This window comes from Leptonychotes weddellii, chromosome 3, assembly GCF_054177405.1.
Source record: "Leptonychotes weddellii isolate Sample4059 chromosome 3, ASM5417740v2, whole genome shotgun sequence".
Classification (NCBI taxonomy): Eukaryota; Metazoa; Chordata; class Mammalia; order Carnivora; family Phocidae; genus Leptonychotes; species Leptonychotes weddellii.
In genome coordinates this window covers 85,417,394-85,434,998 of record NC_138371.1, presented here as the reverse complement: position 1 = coordinate 85,434,998, position 17,605 = coordinate 85,417,394, and the positions used below count along the sequence as shown (strand labels likewise).

General features: G+C 34.8%; 1 protein-coding gene across 2 annotated transcripts in view; it reads right to left on the bottom strand.

The window, feature by feature from the left end:
• Window positions 1-6: 6 nt before the first annotated feature.
• The window catches only part of DARS1 (aspartyl-tRNA synthetase 1), a 58,733-nt gene continuing 41,134 nt past the window's right edge, over window positions 7-17,605 (bottom strand). For both annotated transcript variants that reach the window (XM_081814563.1, XM_006748181.3), the window contains 10 exons: window positions 16,674-16,733; window positions 14,365-14,476; window positions 13,395-13,529; window positions 11,050-11,197; window positions 7,085-7,231; window positions 5,789-5,831; window positions 4,352-4,432; window positions 2,934-3,045; window positions 2,663-2,734; window positions 7-198 (listed from right to left, as the gene is read on the bottom strand). In XM_081814563.1, the coding sequence (XP_081670689.1) occupies window positions 107-198; window positions 2,663-2,734; window positions 2,934-3,045; window positions 4,352-4,432; window positions 5,789-5,831; window positions 7,085-7,231; window positions 11,050-11,197; window positions 13,395-13,529; window positions 14,365-14,476; window positions 16,674-16,733 (1,002 nt within the window). In that variant the 3' untranslated portion in view covers window positions 7-106. The remainder of the gene's footprint in view (window positions 199-2,662; window positions 2,735-2,933; window positions 3,046-4,351; window positions 4,433-5,788; window positions 5,832-7,084; window positions 7,232-11,049; window positions 11,198-13,394; window positions 13,530-14,364; window positions 14,477-16,673; window positions 16,734-17,605) is intronic.

Genomic DNA, 17,605 nt, shown 5'->3' with positions numbered 1-17,605 from the left:
TGTGGCATTTTAGAGAAGACATTTACTCCATTGCATATTTTAAGTAACTAAGGATAGCCTGATCAATAGCACGTTACTGGAAAGAATAAAGAAAGCATAGCTTTCTTTAAGGAGTGAGTCGTTTGGGATCACGGGGAAACATTGAGGTCTGACGAACATTGTGCAATCCCAAAAAAAGCATCGTCACTCGTTCCAACCCTGGGGAAAACAAAATAATCATTAATTCCTTTTCTGAAAACCTTTCAGGGTCTTATTTATTGAAACTACCAACACAGTATCACTGATCAAAAAAATACTTCTATTATTTTGAGTTTATTTAAAATGAATTGTTTTGGAACACCTGGGTGGCTTAATCAGTTAGTTGAGCATCTGATTCTTGATTTCTGTTCACGTCATGATCTCAGGGTTGTAGGATCCAGCCCTGTGTCGGGCTCTGCACTGTGCATGGAGCCTGCTGTAGGATTCTCTCTCCCTCTCCCTTTGCACCCCCCCCCCCGCCCTTGTGCACCTATGCATATTCTCGCTACAAAATAAAATATAATAAAATGGACTGTTTTGGGTCTGACTCAGGAATAGAAAAAAAGAAATGATGCTGTATGTGGGAAGGACTAAATCAGATATCCTTAAGTTCTCTGGATTCTGTGAACTACAAAAATCTTGTAAATGTCCAAAACTTACAATTTAAATAAACACAGAAAAGCCATTTTATAAGTCTATATGTGGGGCGTCTGGGTGGCTCAGTAGGTTAAGTGTCCGACTTTTGATGTCAGCTCAGGTCGTGATCTCAGGGTGTGAGATCAAGCCCCACATTGGGCTCAGGCGCTGGGCATGGAGCCTGCTTAAGATTCTCTCTTTCCCTCTCTCCCTCCCCTCAAGCTCTCTCTTAAGAAAAAAAAAAATACACACACACATATATATATGTGCCTACATGTTTGCCTATATGTTTTCAAATGGGACCAGAATCTTAATTATGTAGTCCAGGCCATCAATATAAGATGAGAGCCATAAACTTGTTCAAGGAAGTTTATTAATGGAAATACCAGAAATTTATTGTAATTCAATAGATATGAAACATGGTGGTTCTTAGTATAAAAGACTCTAGGATACATTACTGTAAATGTTCCAAGTGCAGAAGAGACTGATTTTGACATGTGACTTAAATATTGTATTACTGGCAAGAATTAAGACCAAGTATCACCTAAGAAACAGAGCAGAACTAGCAAATGAAACTTCATGTGTGCAATTTATCTATTTTAAAATACCCAAGTTGTGTAAGACATGTATTACAGAAAAAAGGCAAGGTCAAAGAATATTTTTATATAGTAATGACTTTTAATTTTAAAGGAATGTATTTAACATCTAAAACAAATAAATATAAGAGCATTAACATTGTTATTGCTATTCCTTACCAAAAAAATCTGCAAATATTTGAACCTTGTATTACAGTAATCTAATACTAATCTTAAAATAAAAACACCATATCCTATCTTCCCTTCAATCATTAATTACCAAAAAATGAGTAGTATTTGATAACCATTCAAATGGTCTTCACAAGTACGATTAAAATTTACATTGTGTAACAAAAATTTTCAAAATATACAAAATGCACATTACTGAATATTTTAAGAGAAAATAGTTGTCACTCTCCCATTAAAAATTAAACTATATATCCAACATAGCACTGGTATCAATAACAAAAGGCTGGTATCAATCCATTGTCCATCAGTAAGAAGCTGGTTAACAAGATTATGGTGTACCCTTTCAATGGACTGATTCTATGTAGTATTAAAAATATCTTTTTAAAAGTGTATATTTTTGCATATGCAAAGATTATTTTTGCAGAGGTATAAAGAAAACTAGAAACAATAGTTTCCTATAGGGAGGTGAATACACACTCTTCTATACCCTTTTAATTTGGTAAATTTTAAAGTATATTACCTATTCACCAACCCCCCCAAAACAAACAACAAAAATTTTAATAAAACTATAAATTCAGAATTCTTTTAAGAGTCTCTGATATGGACATCCAAAATTGAGCTAAACATTTATCCTTTTATTTATTTATTTTAAAAAGATTTCTTTATTTTTTTAAGTAGTCTCTACACCCATTATGGGGCTCGAACTCACAAGCCTGAGATCAAGAGCTGCATGCTGCACTAACTGAGCCAGCCAGGCACTCCTTACCCTTTTTAAATCAGAGTGGTATCTTACATATACTCTAGAAGTGGTCCTAAAAGTCAATGAAACGTTACATTACAACAAGAAATTTCGCAGCAATCTGAGCTAACTTGAGGGAGAGCTTTAATTTGGGCTAATCAGAATGAACTCATGGATGCAGAGAGAAAATAGGATACTCAGTTTATAAGATGTTTTGCTTCTAAACTCTTCAGAGAAAAAGATGGCTAGAAATGTATTACAATATTTTGGAATACACAAATTAGCTGTTCATTTTGTTCTCTTGAAATCAAATTTTTCATTTAGTCACAACTCAACTTAAAAATTTGTTATAATACTTAGCACGCATGGACTTATTTGTAAGCAACAACCATATACAAAATTTAGTTTTTGGAGTCCAGTGCTGAAGAAATTAGAACTGAATGAGCACTCTGCCAAATGAAATCTGGGTTGGAAATATATCATCATAATATTAAAATAATATTACCAATGCCTCCGCCAGCATGAGGAGGGGCTCCAAAGCGGAAGGAATCAATGTATGCCTTAATTTTCTCCAAATCTAAAAAAAAACAAAAACAAACTAAAAAACCAAACATAATGTATCATCTTACTTAGTAACTTAAAAAAAGGTACAAAAGCAATTATCGTTCAATAAAAATTAAAACAAATGATGATGTTTCTAAGAAGTCTTTAAAAGGTTTAAAATGTATTGCTTTCACAATATATATTATTCTCCCAAATATATTTAAGTTGTTTACCAATTCCATGATGTAAGGCTCGCTCTGTTAGCAGCTGAGGATCATGTATTCTTTGAGCTCCTGATAGTATTTCTTCTCCTCTCATGAACATATCATAAGAGTTGGACTGTTTCTTCAGGGAAAAGCAAACACAAGAAAAGACCACTCAAGTTACTGTCATTCTATTTCCATTACTCACATGAGGAATAAAAAAAAAAATCTCTTTTGCATGAAGAACAAGTCCATTTTTCCCTACAATTAATGATGCAATCTCCTCCAATGAACACAATTGCTTCTCTAAAACAAGGTTAAACTAGTGAGAGCTCAATAATAACTCTATCAGATTTTATGATCCCCTTCTCCTACACCTTCCAATAACAAATTAGAGTGCCATATCTAACTTTAAGAAGTAGTGCTGATTCTCATTTCACTTTATTTTTTATTTTTTTAAGATTTTATTTATTTGACAGAGAGATAGAGAGCGAGCACAAGTAGGCAGAGCAGCAGGCAGAGGGAGAGGGAGAAGCAGACTCCCCGCTGAGCAGGGGCTCGATCCCAGGACCCCGGGATTATGATCTGAGCTGAAGGCAGCCGTTTAACCGACTGAGCCACCCAGGAGCCCCTCTCATTTCACTTTATCATCTGAAATGTTTTTAGGTGTGATATGATTTGGGGTCATTCTTAGAACTTCAAATTATCAACAGGTGTTAGTCTTTTTAATTAAAAAAAATTTTTTTTTTATTTTAACAAAAGTAAATGGAACATCAATTTGCCATAGCTTCACCTATTCCCATATCAGGTTTTAAGTTATTTTCCCTGTCTTTGGACAAACCAATGGTTCTCAAAGTATGATTCCCGGATCTCAAAGTATGATTCCTGGTAGCCTCAGTATTACCCAGAACTCGTTAGAAATACAAATTATCAAGCTCTCCCAAGACCAGCTAATCAGGAAGTCTGGTGATGGGGCCCAGTCATCTGTGTTTTAAAAAGCCCCCCAAGTGATTCTGACGCACACTGAAGTTTGGGAACCACTGCAATGGAAAAACAGTAAAAGGCCACAAAACACAAATTAGATGAACTCCCAGGACAAACTGTTGTTCTTAGTTCAAAGTCAATGATAATATGATGTGTTAAAGTCTGCAAGTCTAATGATACTATTTACTATTTAAATGGCATCTCTTCCTCATAAATCTTTAAAAAAATGACCCTTGAAAACGATTTTTAATGCAGGTTTTGGACTAATTTTTTAGAATTCTCACATTTCATGGTATTATTTTGACTTAAGAATTGATAGAAACTAGTAGTAATACGTATAACAATGGCCCATTAAAATTGCAAATTACTAAGGAAAACCATTATTCCCATGGTACAATTTAACATAGTCACGATAAAGTTTTCCTTCTTCCCCAAAACAAATTACTTAAAATAAAATTACTTACAGGATTTCTTGGGTCAGGCATGGTATAGAAAGGTCTTACAGCCAATGGATATTTATCAAGAATATAAAAGTCTGTATCATACTATAAAAAGAATGATTAAAATTAATTTTTAAAAATTTTAACAAAAGTAAAAATAGGTTAACATTTTGATAATTAATTGTCCTTTTAAAAGTAAGTTTTGTTCTTCAAAATTACTATAATTACATTGTATATACAATAAGTATTCTGTTTCTTTCAATTAACATTTGTATCCTCTAGTATTTTGCCATCATGTTAAAAATTTCTCCAATACTTAAATTGTGGGAGCTATTGACTATTCTATCATAGTTCAAATATTCGTTTTCTTCTCTTTTTTTTTTTGGACTTGTAATCTCTTTCCAATTTCTTCCCCATTGAAAACTATGCTGTGATAAACTTCTTTGAATTTCATTCTTTTCTTTGCTAATCTAATTCATTTACTCTTTCAGATGCAATTTGTTAACTTCCTGTTAAATTATCCTAAATCTCTTTGGGTTTTACAAAAACTACATTAAATCTATAAATTACTTTAGGAAAAATTGACATCTTTTACAATATTCATCTTCAAAAAAACCTTGATTATTTTCCCAATTTAAATTTTTGTGCAAACATCTAAAAGGAATTTGGTAGTTTTCTTCATATGAAAACTATAATTGAACTAAATAAGTAACATTAACATGAAATTATGACATTTTTGTTATAAAAAAGTTACTACATGACCTAGATTTAATTAAAAAGAAACCAATCACATTTCATCTCTTTTGACATTAAACATTTTTGCTAAAACGCAAGCGTAGAGGGAATGTCAACAGAGCTGACAAACTGGAATCTGCTCTGCTGAAACAGCATTTTGAAGCTATAAACTCAACACAGCAGTTTCAGAAATAGGTTAGCTCCCCAGTCAATTTTGAGTGCAGCCAGCAGGAGGAGCTCAACGACTGTTTTCATTTATACACAATTCTCTTAATTTCTTGGAAGACCACACTAAGTTCAGCTTTTATCTTCTTTGGAGTTTTAGAAAATAAGATAGGAAAGCAGCTTTCACAAAAGAGGCCGAAAAGAAACTCATTCACCTTCAAGTCCCATGAGTCATCAGGGGTACTCAGGGAAGACCATTTCTAAAGAATTTCAAATCATCTTGAGATTGTTTCTAATCTAACAGTCTGATACAGATACCACTTTTAGAGGGACCTCAGTACAACTTAGTACAAAAATCAGATACTGAGCTAATCAAACTGAGCAAAGCCTATCTGAATATTTTTTATTTTTCCAAGAATTAAAAAAAAAATTGTTCCTTGTGGTTTTTTATTTGTTCTGGGATCTTACCATTCTGGAAAACTGTTCCCCCTCAACTCTTCTTTAGTACCAGAATATGTTTCAGATTTAGAAAAAGAAATCCAGCATGCACAAGAGTCCTACCTTTTCCTTTACCAAACGACCCAAGAGTTTTTCATTTGGTGTACTGAAAAACAAAAACAAAAACCCCCATGAAATTAGGTGTTTGAAGATCAAATAGCAACTTAAAGAGTAAGGCCCCTCTTCTATTTGAGGTTCTCAAAGGATAAAAAATGTGGTCAAAATACATAGTTGTCTATCCTGCTCCTTTTTTTAAAAGGCAAGTACAATGACAACATTTAGTAGGTGCTGCTCAAAAATATTTAAATAAAACAATAAACAGATATAGCAATTCACAGATTCAGAAATAACATGGATTAAATAATTTCCTACAATTATATATAATTAAAGTTCACTATAGCAACATAGGCTATTCTTGCCATTAAGTGGTTCTACTTCAAGATGCTCTCTCCTTTTGTTACTCTTTATCAAAGGTTTATAAAACAAAAATCGGTATTTCCAAGTCTTTAAAATGTAATTGTGTTTTTATAGCTAAGAGGCTGTTACTTTAGCTTCTATCCTAGGTAAGAACAACTGACAAAATACTCAAGAAAATATTGCTCAGCTTAAAATAAGCATAGAATTTATAGTTCGCCTTAAAAATGTAATCTAGCAATGAAGGAGATGCTTAAAACCATAAATGTATATTTCTGTTAAACAAAAATAACGGGTTTTGAGCAAAATATGCTTAAAAAAGCCCTAAAAAAGACAATAACCATTCCTTTCATTCCTATATCCATACAAATTATTGTGAGGGCTTAAATATTTTAACTTAAGAACTCTTGAGAAAAATCTACTAAGTACTGTAGACAGTAATTTCTTTATTAAACTACATAATTTATTCAAAATTATAAGTTATATGATCTGAATTTAGATAACATAATACTATATAACAAAGAACAGATATTTTTATAACTTTTGGAGATATTAATTTTATGCCCTAGTCCGGTGTGGGGATGGATTAAGACTGCTGTCTACCCTCTCTAACACCACTGATTTAGAAAGAGAGGTAACATATTAGATGATAAAAAGATCACGGGCCAAAGTCCCTATATATTCTTTAAAGTGTTACAAATATGGGGGTGTGGTAGGGTAAAAAATGGTGTTTATAAACAAAACTATCAAAGCTCAGGCAAACCACATTAAACATAATATTTTATTTCAGATCACACATTAAACAAACAGCATCATACTATATATATACCAAAGTTAATAAAACTGAAATTTATCAGCTGGGTGGAAAAAATCATCATTCATTAATATATGCATTCTTTCATATCTTAAACCTAATTACTAAAGTTTAAAAAATCAGAGTCAAACCTCAGATCTTCTTCATCTCCCATTTCGATTCCAGCTTCCCTAAGCATAGCCAATGCTTCACAATACTCGAGTCTTAAAGTTGGCTCCAAAAATTTGAATGGCTCACACGGGAATTGTTTATTCACTGTCTGAATTTCAGTTTGAAACCTATTTGTACAAGATAGAGTTAATAAAAAAAAAGTGTCGTGTTCTCCCCACAAGAGGTCACTGTGGCAATACATAACATTTTTTAAGAAAGATTTTACTAATATAAGTGAAATAATGAGTAGATAGCTTTATTCCTCTACAACTTGATACATTTTTTTTTTTTTAAACAAAGAAACAACATTTTTAACATTTCACAGGAGTCACTGTATGTGCGATGAGGAAAGGGCAATCTGAGTAGGCTCAGGGGTAGTAGCAGCTCTGTGGTCACCGAAGTGCCTTTTCCAGCTGAGCCACTCAGCCCCACCCCCACAGACCCTCCTAGCTGTCTGGGGAACCCATTCCCTAATGGCTGGCTGACATGAACCCAAGAGTCTACTCTACATACTATTAGTTCTATGTGTTCCACTGATAACAATTTTGAAATTCAGAGGTAACTCAAAAGGAAATGCTTTTATTTTATTTAATTAATTTATTTTTTTAGAGGGGGGAAGGGAGGGGCAGAGGGAAAGGGAGAAAGACAACCTTAAGCAGGCTCCATGCTCAGCACTGGGCCCGACGCAGGGCTCCATCTCACAACCCTGAGATCATGACCTGACCTAAAATCAAGAGTTGGACGCTTAACCAACTGAGCCACCCAGGAGCCCCTAAAAGGACATGCTTTTAGAGAAAGTTGTTTTGTGTAAAATCAGCCTCAATACAAAAATTGGAGACTTGCAGGCTCTTTTTTAAAATTTTATTTTATTATGTTAATTACCATACGTTACATCATTAGTTTTTGATGTAGTGTTCCATGATTCATTGTTTGTGTATAACACCCAGTGCTCCATTCAGTCCGTGCCCTCTTTAATACCCATCACCAGGCTAACCCAACCCCCCACCCCCCTCCCCTCTAGAACCCTCAGTTTGTTTCTCAGAGTCCATAGTCTCTCATGGTTCATCTCTCCCTCCGATTCCCCCCCCCTTCATTTTTCCCTTCCTGCTATCTTCTTCTTTTTTTAACATATAATGTATTATTTGTTTCAGAGGTGCAGGTCTGTGATTCAACAGTCTTACACAATTCACAGCGCTCACCATAGCACATACCCTCCCCAATGTCTATCACCCAGCCACTCCATCCGTCCCACCTCCCACCACTCCAGCAACCCTCAGTTTGTTTCCTGAGATTAAGAATTCCTCATATCAATGAGATCATATGATACATGTCTTCTCTGATTGACTTACTTCGCTCAGCATAATACCCTCCAGTTCCATCCACATCGTTGCAAATGGCAAGATGTGTGTGTGTGTGTGTGTGTGCGCGTGCTTATCCATTCATCTGTCGATGGACATCTTGGTTCTTTCCATAGTTTGGCTCTTGTGGACACTGCTGCTATAAACATCAGGGTGCACGTACCCCTTTGGATCCCTACATTTGTATCTTTGGGGTAAATACCCAGTAGTGCAACTATAGTAGTAGAAACAGCTAAGAAAAAATATCTGGTAGGTACTGAGTACCTAACTATGTCACATAAAATCATTCTTTGAATCAGTGTATGCACCAAGAAAAAGTGTTACCAAGAAATTATTTACATTAAAGATGAAATTTAAATATTCAAAATATTTAACACCTTTCTTAGTCTCCTCTTGTTTTGTCACCACAGTGGCATTAAAGGATTAAAAACTTTATACCTCGTATCAGCTAACACTGTTAGTAACGTAAAATACCCATTTTATGAGGCATTAGAAAGAACTGACTTTTTAATCCTTTAACAACACTTGTTATCCTCAAGGTAGACTAAATTAATAAATAGTTGTCTTATCTTCCCCCATTCCCATTATACGGTAAGTCTGTGAGTGCAATTTCCCATTTTAATAACCACTATAGTACAGTGTCCAGCCTTTAAACAGGGGGCACAAATGTTTACTGTATTGAATTGTGGAAGATCATATTTTAGTAAGATTTAAAAAGTATATTTTTGCCACTTATGGATGAAATGATAGCTGGGATTTGCTTCAAAATAACAGGGGATGGGAGAAATGGGTAAACAAAACTGGCCATGGGTTAACAATGGCTGAAATTGGGTGATGAGTACATGGGGGTTCATTAGGCTAGTCTCTATTTTGTATGTGTCTTGAAATGTTACATAATTGATAGAATTGAAAAAGCATGTTTATATTCCATGAAAACACTAGAAATTAAAACATTATCATTTCCTGATTAGTCTTAAAGACTTTCACGGGAGCAATAAAGCTTAGCCATTGATTTATTCAAATCTTGATGTAAGAAGGGTTAAGAAGATCCCAATAATTGATTTCTAAATTCTTTCTTTGCTTTGGATATTAACCCAATCATGTCTATCAATATTTTAAAATACATTTGCCTATTATTCTTCTATGAGAGATAAGTACTAAGGATAAACATGAGAGGTGTATGACACTAGCCAGGTAAAGCAACTTACAACTGACAGAGAAACTTAGAATTCCTAAATGACTTACGGAATATAAAAATAAGGCTTTTATTTTTAGGTTGCCACCTTAAATCTACTTGAAAAAGTCCAGTGATGATGGTGTCTGAATCTCTAATTTGTAAACAGAGATTTGATTAATCCCAAGGGCCCGATTAATGCTCGATCTATTATTACAAAAACTGAAGTGGAAATTTCATATCCCAATATTAGAGAAGATATCAATACCCAAAATAAATGGGCTTCAGAAACCTTCTTGAATTATAAATGTGGGGGGAAAAAAAAAAAAAGAGAAAAGCTCTGTTCCTTCACTGTAGTTTCAAAGGGTATTTTATTTTATAAGGAAACATCAGTTGTTCCATAGACTACCTGAACGAAAGTTGCTTAAAATAAATGGCATTGAAATTTTCAGAGTACAAAGGTTTAAAAAAAAAAGGCTGTCTACAATGAGCTAGTCATCAACATACCAATGCAACGCGGAGAATGCCTGGAAAATATCGGTACTTATGCTACAAGATTTTTGTAAGATCAATGATTAATTTCTGCATCCTTGAAATTACTCATTAGACTTGCAATGGAGTAAATAAGATTCATAGTATTTTTGAACTCTTTTTAAGTATCAATGAAGCATATCCAAATACATCAACAATTAACAGTTAAATCAGTGATCTTTAAATAAAAATTTCAAATACAGCCCTTTGTCAATTATCAAAGTGCTAGATAAGTCTACAATAGCCTACTTAATATTTAGTACTGTCTCAAGTATGGAGAAAGTAAAAAAAGACTCTCTTGTTCCTACTTAACTTGTTTTCCATTTTCTTTTCCTATTTTCTCTGTGTTAAACATCATCACAAGTAAACAACTTTCAATGACCTTTAAGGAAGAAACTATTTGCCAGTTTAGAGGGTGTACCTAACGTGAACATTTTACATAATTCAATTCTCTGCACATCCTGAACATGTCTAACAATTTTCTGTAAGATTCTTATCACCACATTATTAGCACTACCAGTTTAATAATAAACTGCTATGAAAGTAACATAGGCGCTGTTTCTTTCAGACATTCAGGATATTTAATATAAAGGAAAAAAAATATATAGTTAGACTGGTTCACAATCTGGTAAACTTCCCCACCAAAATAAGGTTAACTAGCTGATCCAACGGACTTGGATCCAGAAGTACTATTCTGACTGTTCATTTTTGCACTAATTAACTATTGATCATCTATGTGGCAAGTCCTCTCCCCACCATATATATATGTATATTCAATATAAACTTAGTTTACATGTTCCAGTTCAAGAATTACTTTATTTTGGAGAACCCAAACTGGTTAGACATTAAGTCCATCTAAGGGATATACAATATTTGTTTTTACCTTTTTTGGAGTCCTTTGAATATTTGTACTAAGGTGTCAGCAATTTCTTCCACAACTTCATGGTAATGGTAATTAAAAGCCATTTCAATGTCCAAACCAACAAATTCAGTTAGATGTCTGTGGGTATTTGAGTCTTCAGCTCTGAATACTGTAACATTATTAAAAGAAATAAATAGTAAATGGTGCTTTAAAGTTTTGCAAAAATTGTGATTTAAATACAAAATTTTATTTACTAGTACTCAAATGGTATTATTTTCATTTATCATTATGGGGTTCTGGAAAGACTTTGGAAAAGCCATATACTTCAGCATTCTCTTGGACAGCAAGTTCATTACCAACTCCTACAGTCATGTAGTAAAAGCTCTAACAAATGTAAATTAATAAATGAGGCTTCGGAGAATCCTAAGGGAATGCAAGGTCCTGAAGTGCCTTCTCAATGATTAAAAATAGTGAGTTCTTCTCAATTTTATTAAAACTTGACTCCAGCTAAATGAAATCTGTACCGGTGAAGTAACTTTATATATATTCCAGCCATTACCTCTGTCCAGCTCTTACTGTCCTAACTGCACTTTCTTCCTTTTCCAGTCTTCCTGACTCTAGCTCTGCTCCATCTTTCACATCACTTTAAGACTAAAATTCCTACAACACATCCTTGCTCAGTAATTAACTACTGATCATCATGGTTCCCAAATAGCACTGTAATAGAATATAAAATGACAAAAAATCTAAAACCTTTATGCTTTCATATTTAATCTTACCCTATATTTTCCATTTATTCTTAACGCTAAGTAGCCTTATTTTTATTTTCTCCCATGCTCTTTACTCATTCTGCTTCTGCTGACTAGAATGCCATTTCTGAAGTCTGTATCTCCTACTCTGTTCTTAAAGCCCACTTCAGTTTGCATTTTCCTTTATGGTAACTATAGCAAATTCCATCTTCTCCCTCTTTTTACACTATCTATACCCCATAATTAACACCAATCTTGCTGTGAAAACCAGTTGATTATTCCCTGCAACTGCTATATGTATGCATGTCTTTTTCTGTCTTGGGAGAAGGAACAATGTTTATTCCCTTGTCACTCAAAACATGGTTTACTAATTAGCAGCATCAGCAGTACCTGGGAGCTTGTGAGAACTGCAGAATCTCAAGCCTCCCTCCAGACCTACTGGTTGGAATCTGCATTTTAACAAGATCCTCAAGTAATTCATGCACACATGAACATCTGAGAAGTGCTGGTTGATTTTTCTTTTATGTACATGTTACCTAGCACAATGCTATATATGTAGCAGGCATTCAACAAATAAGTAAATTCAGAAAATTAACACAATTAATGCTCTTGCCAGTTTCTCTAACAGCAGGCATTTAATTTTTATTTAGCTATCAAAAAACTTACATATATAAAATAACTTGTAAGTTTTACAGAATGAAGCAAAGCTGGTTTTTGCTTATAATTGGCTTCATTAAAGAATCTACCACATGATTATGCGTCCATGCTTAACTTTTAATTTCTAATGGACTTTAGCATATTCTCAATAGTAAGAACAGTACAAATAGTAATAGTAAAACAGAACAGCTTTGAAATAAATTGGTAGCAAAGTACCCAGAGGTACATTTGTAAACTTACAAGAGTAGTAAGGGGCTATCAAGGACAACAAAATACATTATTTGGAAGACTGCAACTACTTGTTCTTTCGTGTTCATGGAGAGTTGAAAGGCGAGTCCAAACAGGAGCTAATTCTGTTCTAATTACACTGAAATAATAATAAATAATATACTCAAGGTGTATTTCAGAGGGTATATATTTTCAAGGCATTCATTTTTAAAATGAGATACTCCCAAGGCAAACATTTTCTTCAGCAATCTTCTGTAGGAATATAAAATGCTTATGAATCTATTCACATAAATGATGTTCAGCTACTTAAAGAACTATTGAGCATACAATTTTTTTTTTAGGAAATGTCTACCCAGGCGAGCGCCTGGGTGGCTCAGTTGGTTAAGCAACTGCCTTCGGCTCAGGTCATGATCCTGGAGTCCCGGGATCGAGTCCCGCATCGGGCTCCCTGCTCGGCGAGGAGCCTGCTTCTCCCTCTGACCCTGCCCCCTCTCATATACTCTCTCTCATTCTCACTCTCTCAAATGAATAAATAAATTAAAAAAAAAAAAAAAAAAGGAAATGTCTACCCAGGCACATTATCATTTTTACCTAAAAGTCTAGTGTTTATATAGCCAACATATAAAAGGATTTAAGCTTCCAAAATGTCTGTATGCAAAATGTGTTCCTAAAACCTTAACTATGGTACAATTAATAAATTTTGAGAAAACTATAACCACCAAAAAAACTTACCTGGTCCAATACAGAAAACCTTCTCAAAATCAGCACAAATACACATTTGCTTGTACAGCTGTGGGGACTGGGCCAGGTATGCATTATTTTTAAAATATGACACAGTAAATACATTGGCTCCTCCTTCACTGGCAGCTGAAATGTAAACATTTATGTTATTATAACCAACTGCAAGCTTATCAATGCAAATTTCTAATAAAAACAGTTTATGCTTTTAAGTATTTCACTTAAAAAAATAAAAAATTTCAGAGAAACTATATATGACTTACACCTGATTCTAAACCATTTATAATTTAGGAGAGATTTACTTCTTTGGCTATATCTTCACTTTATCAGATATATACACTTCCTTTCTGCATCAATTTCAAATCTATTAAAACTACTTTGGAGTTGTAAATATTTTTTTCAAAAAGGAAAAGATATTCTTACTGATTTTTCTAAGTATCAAGAAAGCAATGTTCAATTCTTGATTTATAAATAAATGCCACTTGTAACACATTTTTTAGTGTTATTTAAGCAACTCTAAAAAGGGTAAAATGATTAAAATAAGATTCTCATATGAGAATGAGAATTAATGAGATTTTCCCACTTGCAGTATTTAGTAATATTACAATGCAGTTTATACAAAACAAAATTGCAATACCAATTTAGAAAGAAACCTACATAATGAAAGAGTTTCTGGTGCAACTTACATAATATCAATCTTGCTTCATCTGTTACTGCCTCATTTTATAATCACTAGACATAATGACTCTTGAAACAAGAAGATGCTATATTATTGATGTCAGTGATATGTGACTGCTGATATATATATATATATATATATATGGCATAGTCTTCAAAATAAAAAGTCTCATGGATAAACCTTAAGGGACAGTTGGGATTCTCAATTTAAAAAAAAACAAAACTAAGCAACTTGGGAGAAAGCGAATTTATTTTTAAAAACTAAGAGAAATGTCTTAAAGCATACCTGAGATAATTTTAGGAGTTTGGATCTCCATAAAACCCTTGTGAATTAAAGTTTCTCGGAAAAGATGGCAGATGCCAGACTGGAGACGGAAGACTGCCTGACTAGTTGATGTCTAAAAGACAATAATAAAATCTAATGGAATCAATTTGACACATTAACTGAGATGGAGTATTTTCTAATCTGCCACCTGCCTAGAAGGTTCACAGAGAAAACAATTCATTATATGAGAGAAAAGTTAGGTTATATGACAATTAGTATACGGATATATCTTGGAATTTCTTCCTATTATAGGAGAATGGCAATTTTGCTCTTTAAAATCTCCAACATCTCCAACTTGACTTTGCTGAGAGTCTATAAAAGATTAGAGAGTAGTTTAGACATAAACTAAGATGCTTAAAAGATTTCAAGTACCAACAATGCTTCCCAAAATGTAAAGTCAAAGTAGAGGTTAAAAATGTGAATGCCGGGTGCCTGGGTGGCTCAGTTGGTTAAGTGACTGCCTTCGGCTCAGGTTATGATCCTGGGGTCCCGGGATCGAGTCCCGCATCGGGCTCCCTGCTCGGCAGGGAGTCTGCTTCTCCCTCTGACCCTCCCCCCTCTCATGTGCTCTCTCTCTCCTCTCATCCTCTCTCTCAAATAAATAAATAAAATCTTTAAAAAAAAAAAAATGTGAATGCCTAGGGGCGCCTGGGTGGCTCAGTCCGGACATTAAGTGTCAGACTCTTGATTTCCACTCTCATCATGATCTCAGGGTCATGAGATCAAGCCTTGCATCAGGCTCCGAGCTCAGCACTCAGCAGGGAGTCTGCTTAAGATTCTCTCTCTCTCGGGCGCCTGGGTGGCTCAGTTGGTTAAGTGACTGCCTTCGGCTCGGGTCATGATCCTGGAGTCCCGGGATCGAGTCCCACATCGGGCTCCCTGCTCGGCGGGGAGCCTGCTTCTCCCTCTGACCCTCCCCCCTCTCATGTGCTCTCTGTCTCTCTCATTCTCTCTGTCTCGGATAAATAAATAAAATCTTTAAAAAAAAAAAAAGATTCTCTCTCTCTCCTTCTCCCCTTTGCCCCCTACCCCACTTGTGTGTATATGTGTATATGTGTGTGTGTGTGTGCACGCATGCGTGTGCACTCTCTCTCTCTCAAATAAATCTTAAAAAAAAATGTGAACACTTATAAGGGCCAGACAAATAACATAAATGGAATAAATGAATGATACTTCCTGGGTGGTGCAGGGCATAGCAGAGGACATAATGCCTCATCTAGAGTGCTAGCTAATGTTGCCATGCCACAGTATTGCCAGATTCACCTCCAACTTTTTAAGAAAAGCCATCTAGATTTAATGTGTAAATCCTCACTTTTCAACGGTAGCAATGAATTTAAATTAAAAAAAAAAAAAGATGCCAAAGAAAAATACTTTGGGGCCAAATTCTACAGGCACAACCAATAATTTCTGTGAATAAATAGCATGGAAAAAAAGAGTATGATGTCTACCTACTGTGGCCAAAATTATGAAACATCTGAGGTTTCTAGGCAGTATCAAGAGGACTACTGATTATTTTTATAGCCTTTTCTATAGACTACAAATTAAAATGGAAAAGGAAAAGGGACAAAAAAGCAAATAATCAGGGAAGACATACGAGTGTATAATAAAGGTAGACCCATATGACTGCAGAAAAGTTGTAAAGAACTCTTAAGGTGACAAATATTCTACCTAAAGCTTAAATCCTTTAAGGAGGAAGATGTGGTCAAAACATTAAGAAAGAAAGATGACATTGGTTTTACTACAATGGTGAAACCACTGAACTCTTTCACTTGCAACCAAACCAGAAAGGGAAATAGAAGACCTATGAGATTACTAAATAAACCACCAGGGCCAACTACTTCTTTATTATTAATTCTGTGCTCAGATCAAATTCAAAGGATTGAGGCATTAATTACTAATCTCCACCTGGTCCACATTCTAGAATGTCATACAATTTCTTTCACAATTTTGTAATGATATTAATGGTTATGTTTTTACTTATTAACTTGTCTAAAACAGGTATCACCTGGCAGCAAGCCCATTTATTGGCTTCATGTTCCCTTGTCATTTTAAAACAAAGCAAGTCAATACCCTGTGAATTATTACTTGACCGTCCTCGTTGCCTGCAATTATATTTAGGGGAAGGGTCAGTCAGAAAGGTAAATTGTTTCTTATATTGTTGTACGTACAGGCAAATGCCAATTAGTTCTATAAGTCTGAGACAGGTGTGGTATCCCTGCCCACCTTGATTTCGGCACAGTCACGTCACTTAATAAATAAATGAGGCATACCCTAAGATCAATGACTCTGTTGTCTAATCTTGTATCCTGGTTAACAGTAGCTCTTCCTTCCTAAAAAAAGATGAAAAAACAGATTTTACTAATTTTTTTAAGAACACAAAAACACTTTTAAGAAGCCATGTTTACTTCTAAGTGAGAACAGGTGTGCTTATGTGTGTTAATATTACACCCCCAAATCAGGGATCCAAGAAACAAGAAGCAGGGCCAGAGAGAAGATATTGTTAAAAGAGAGATGGAAAGAAGAGAAATGCAAATGAACAGAGGTTAATGCTTTCTTTCCATCTCCCACCCCACCAAAGCCTGGCCTCATTACTGGGACATGAGAAGAATTAATCACTTGCACCTTCATTGATTCCTGGATTTTACCTGCTAAAGACTAAAGGACTAGATAAAAGCTGACAGAGTAGTGGTTCTCAAAGTATGTTCTGGGCACCACTGAAGGTCCCGACGACACTTTCAGGGAGTCCATGAAGTCAAACCTATTTTTCACAGTGACAAATTTTCACTCTGTACTGAGTTTTCCCAAGGCTTCATGATGTGTGCTACCACAACAGAATGAATGCAGAGGCAGGTATGAGAATCTAATTGTTGTCCATTAAGGCAGACATTACAAAGATTTGTAGATATGTAAGACAATGTCACTCTTGACACTAAATTATTTTTTGTTTTTGGAAATATTTTTCAAGGGGCGCCTGGGTGGCTCAGTCATTAAGCGTCTGCCTTCGGCTCAGGTCATGATCCCAGGGCCCTGGGATTGAGCCCCGCATCGGGCTCCCTGCTTGGCAGGAAGCCTGCTTCTCCCTCTCCCACAACCCCACTTGTATTCCCTCTCTCGCTGTGTCTCTCTCTGTCAAATAAATAAATAAAATCTTAAAAAAAAAAAGAAAACAGTTTTCAAAAATGTTATTTTTATCATTCATATA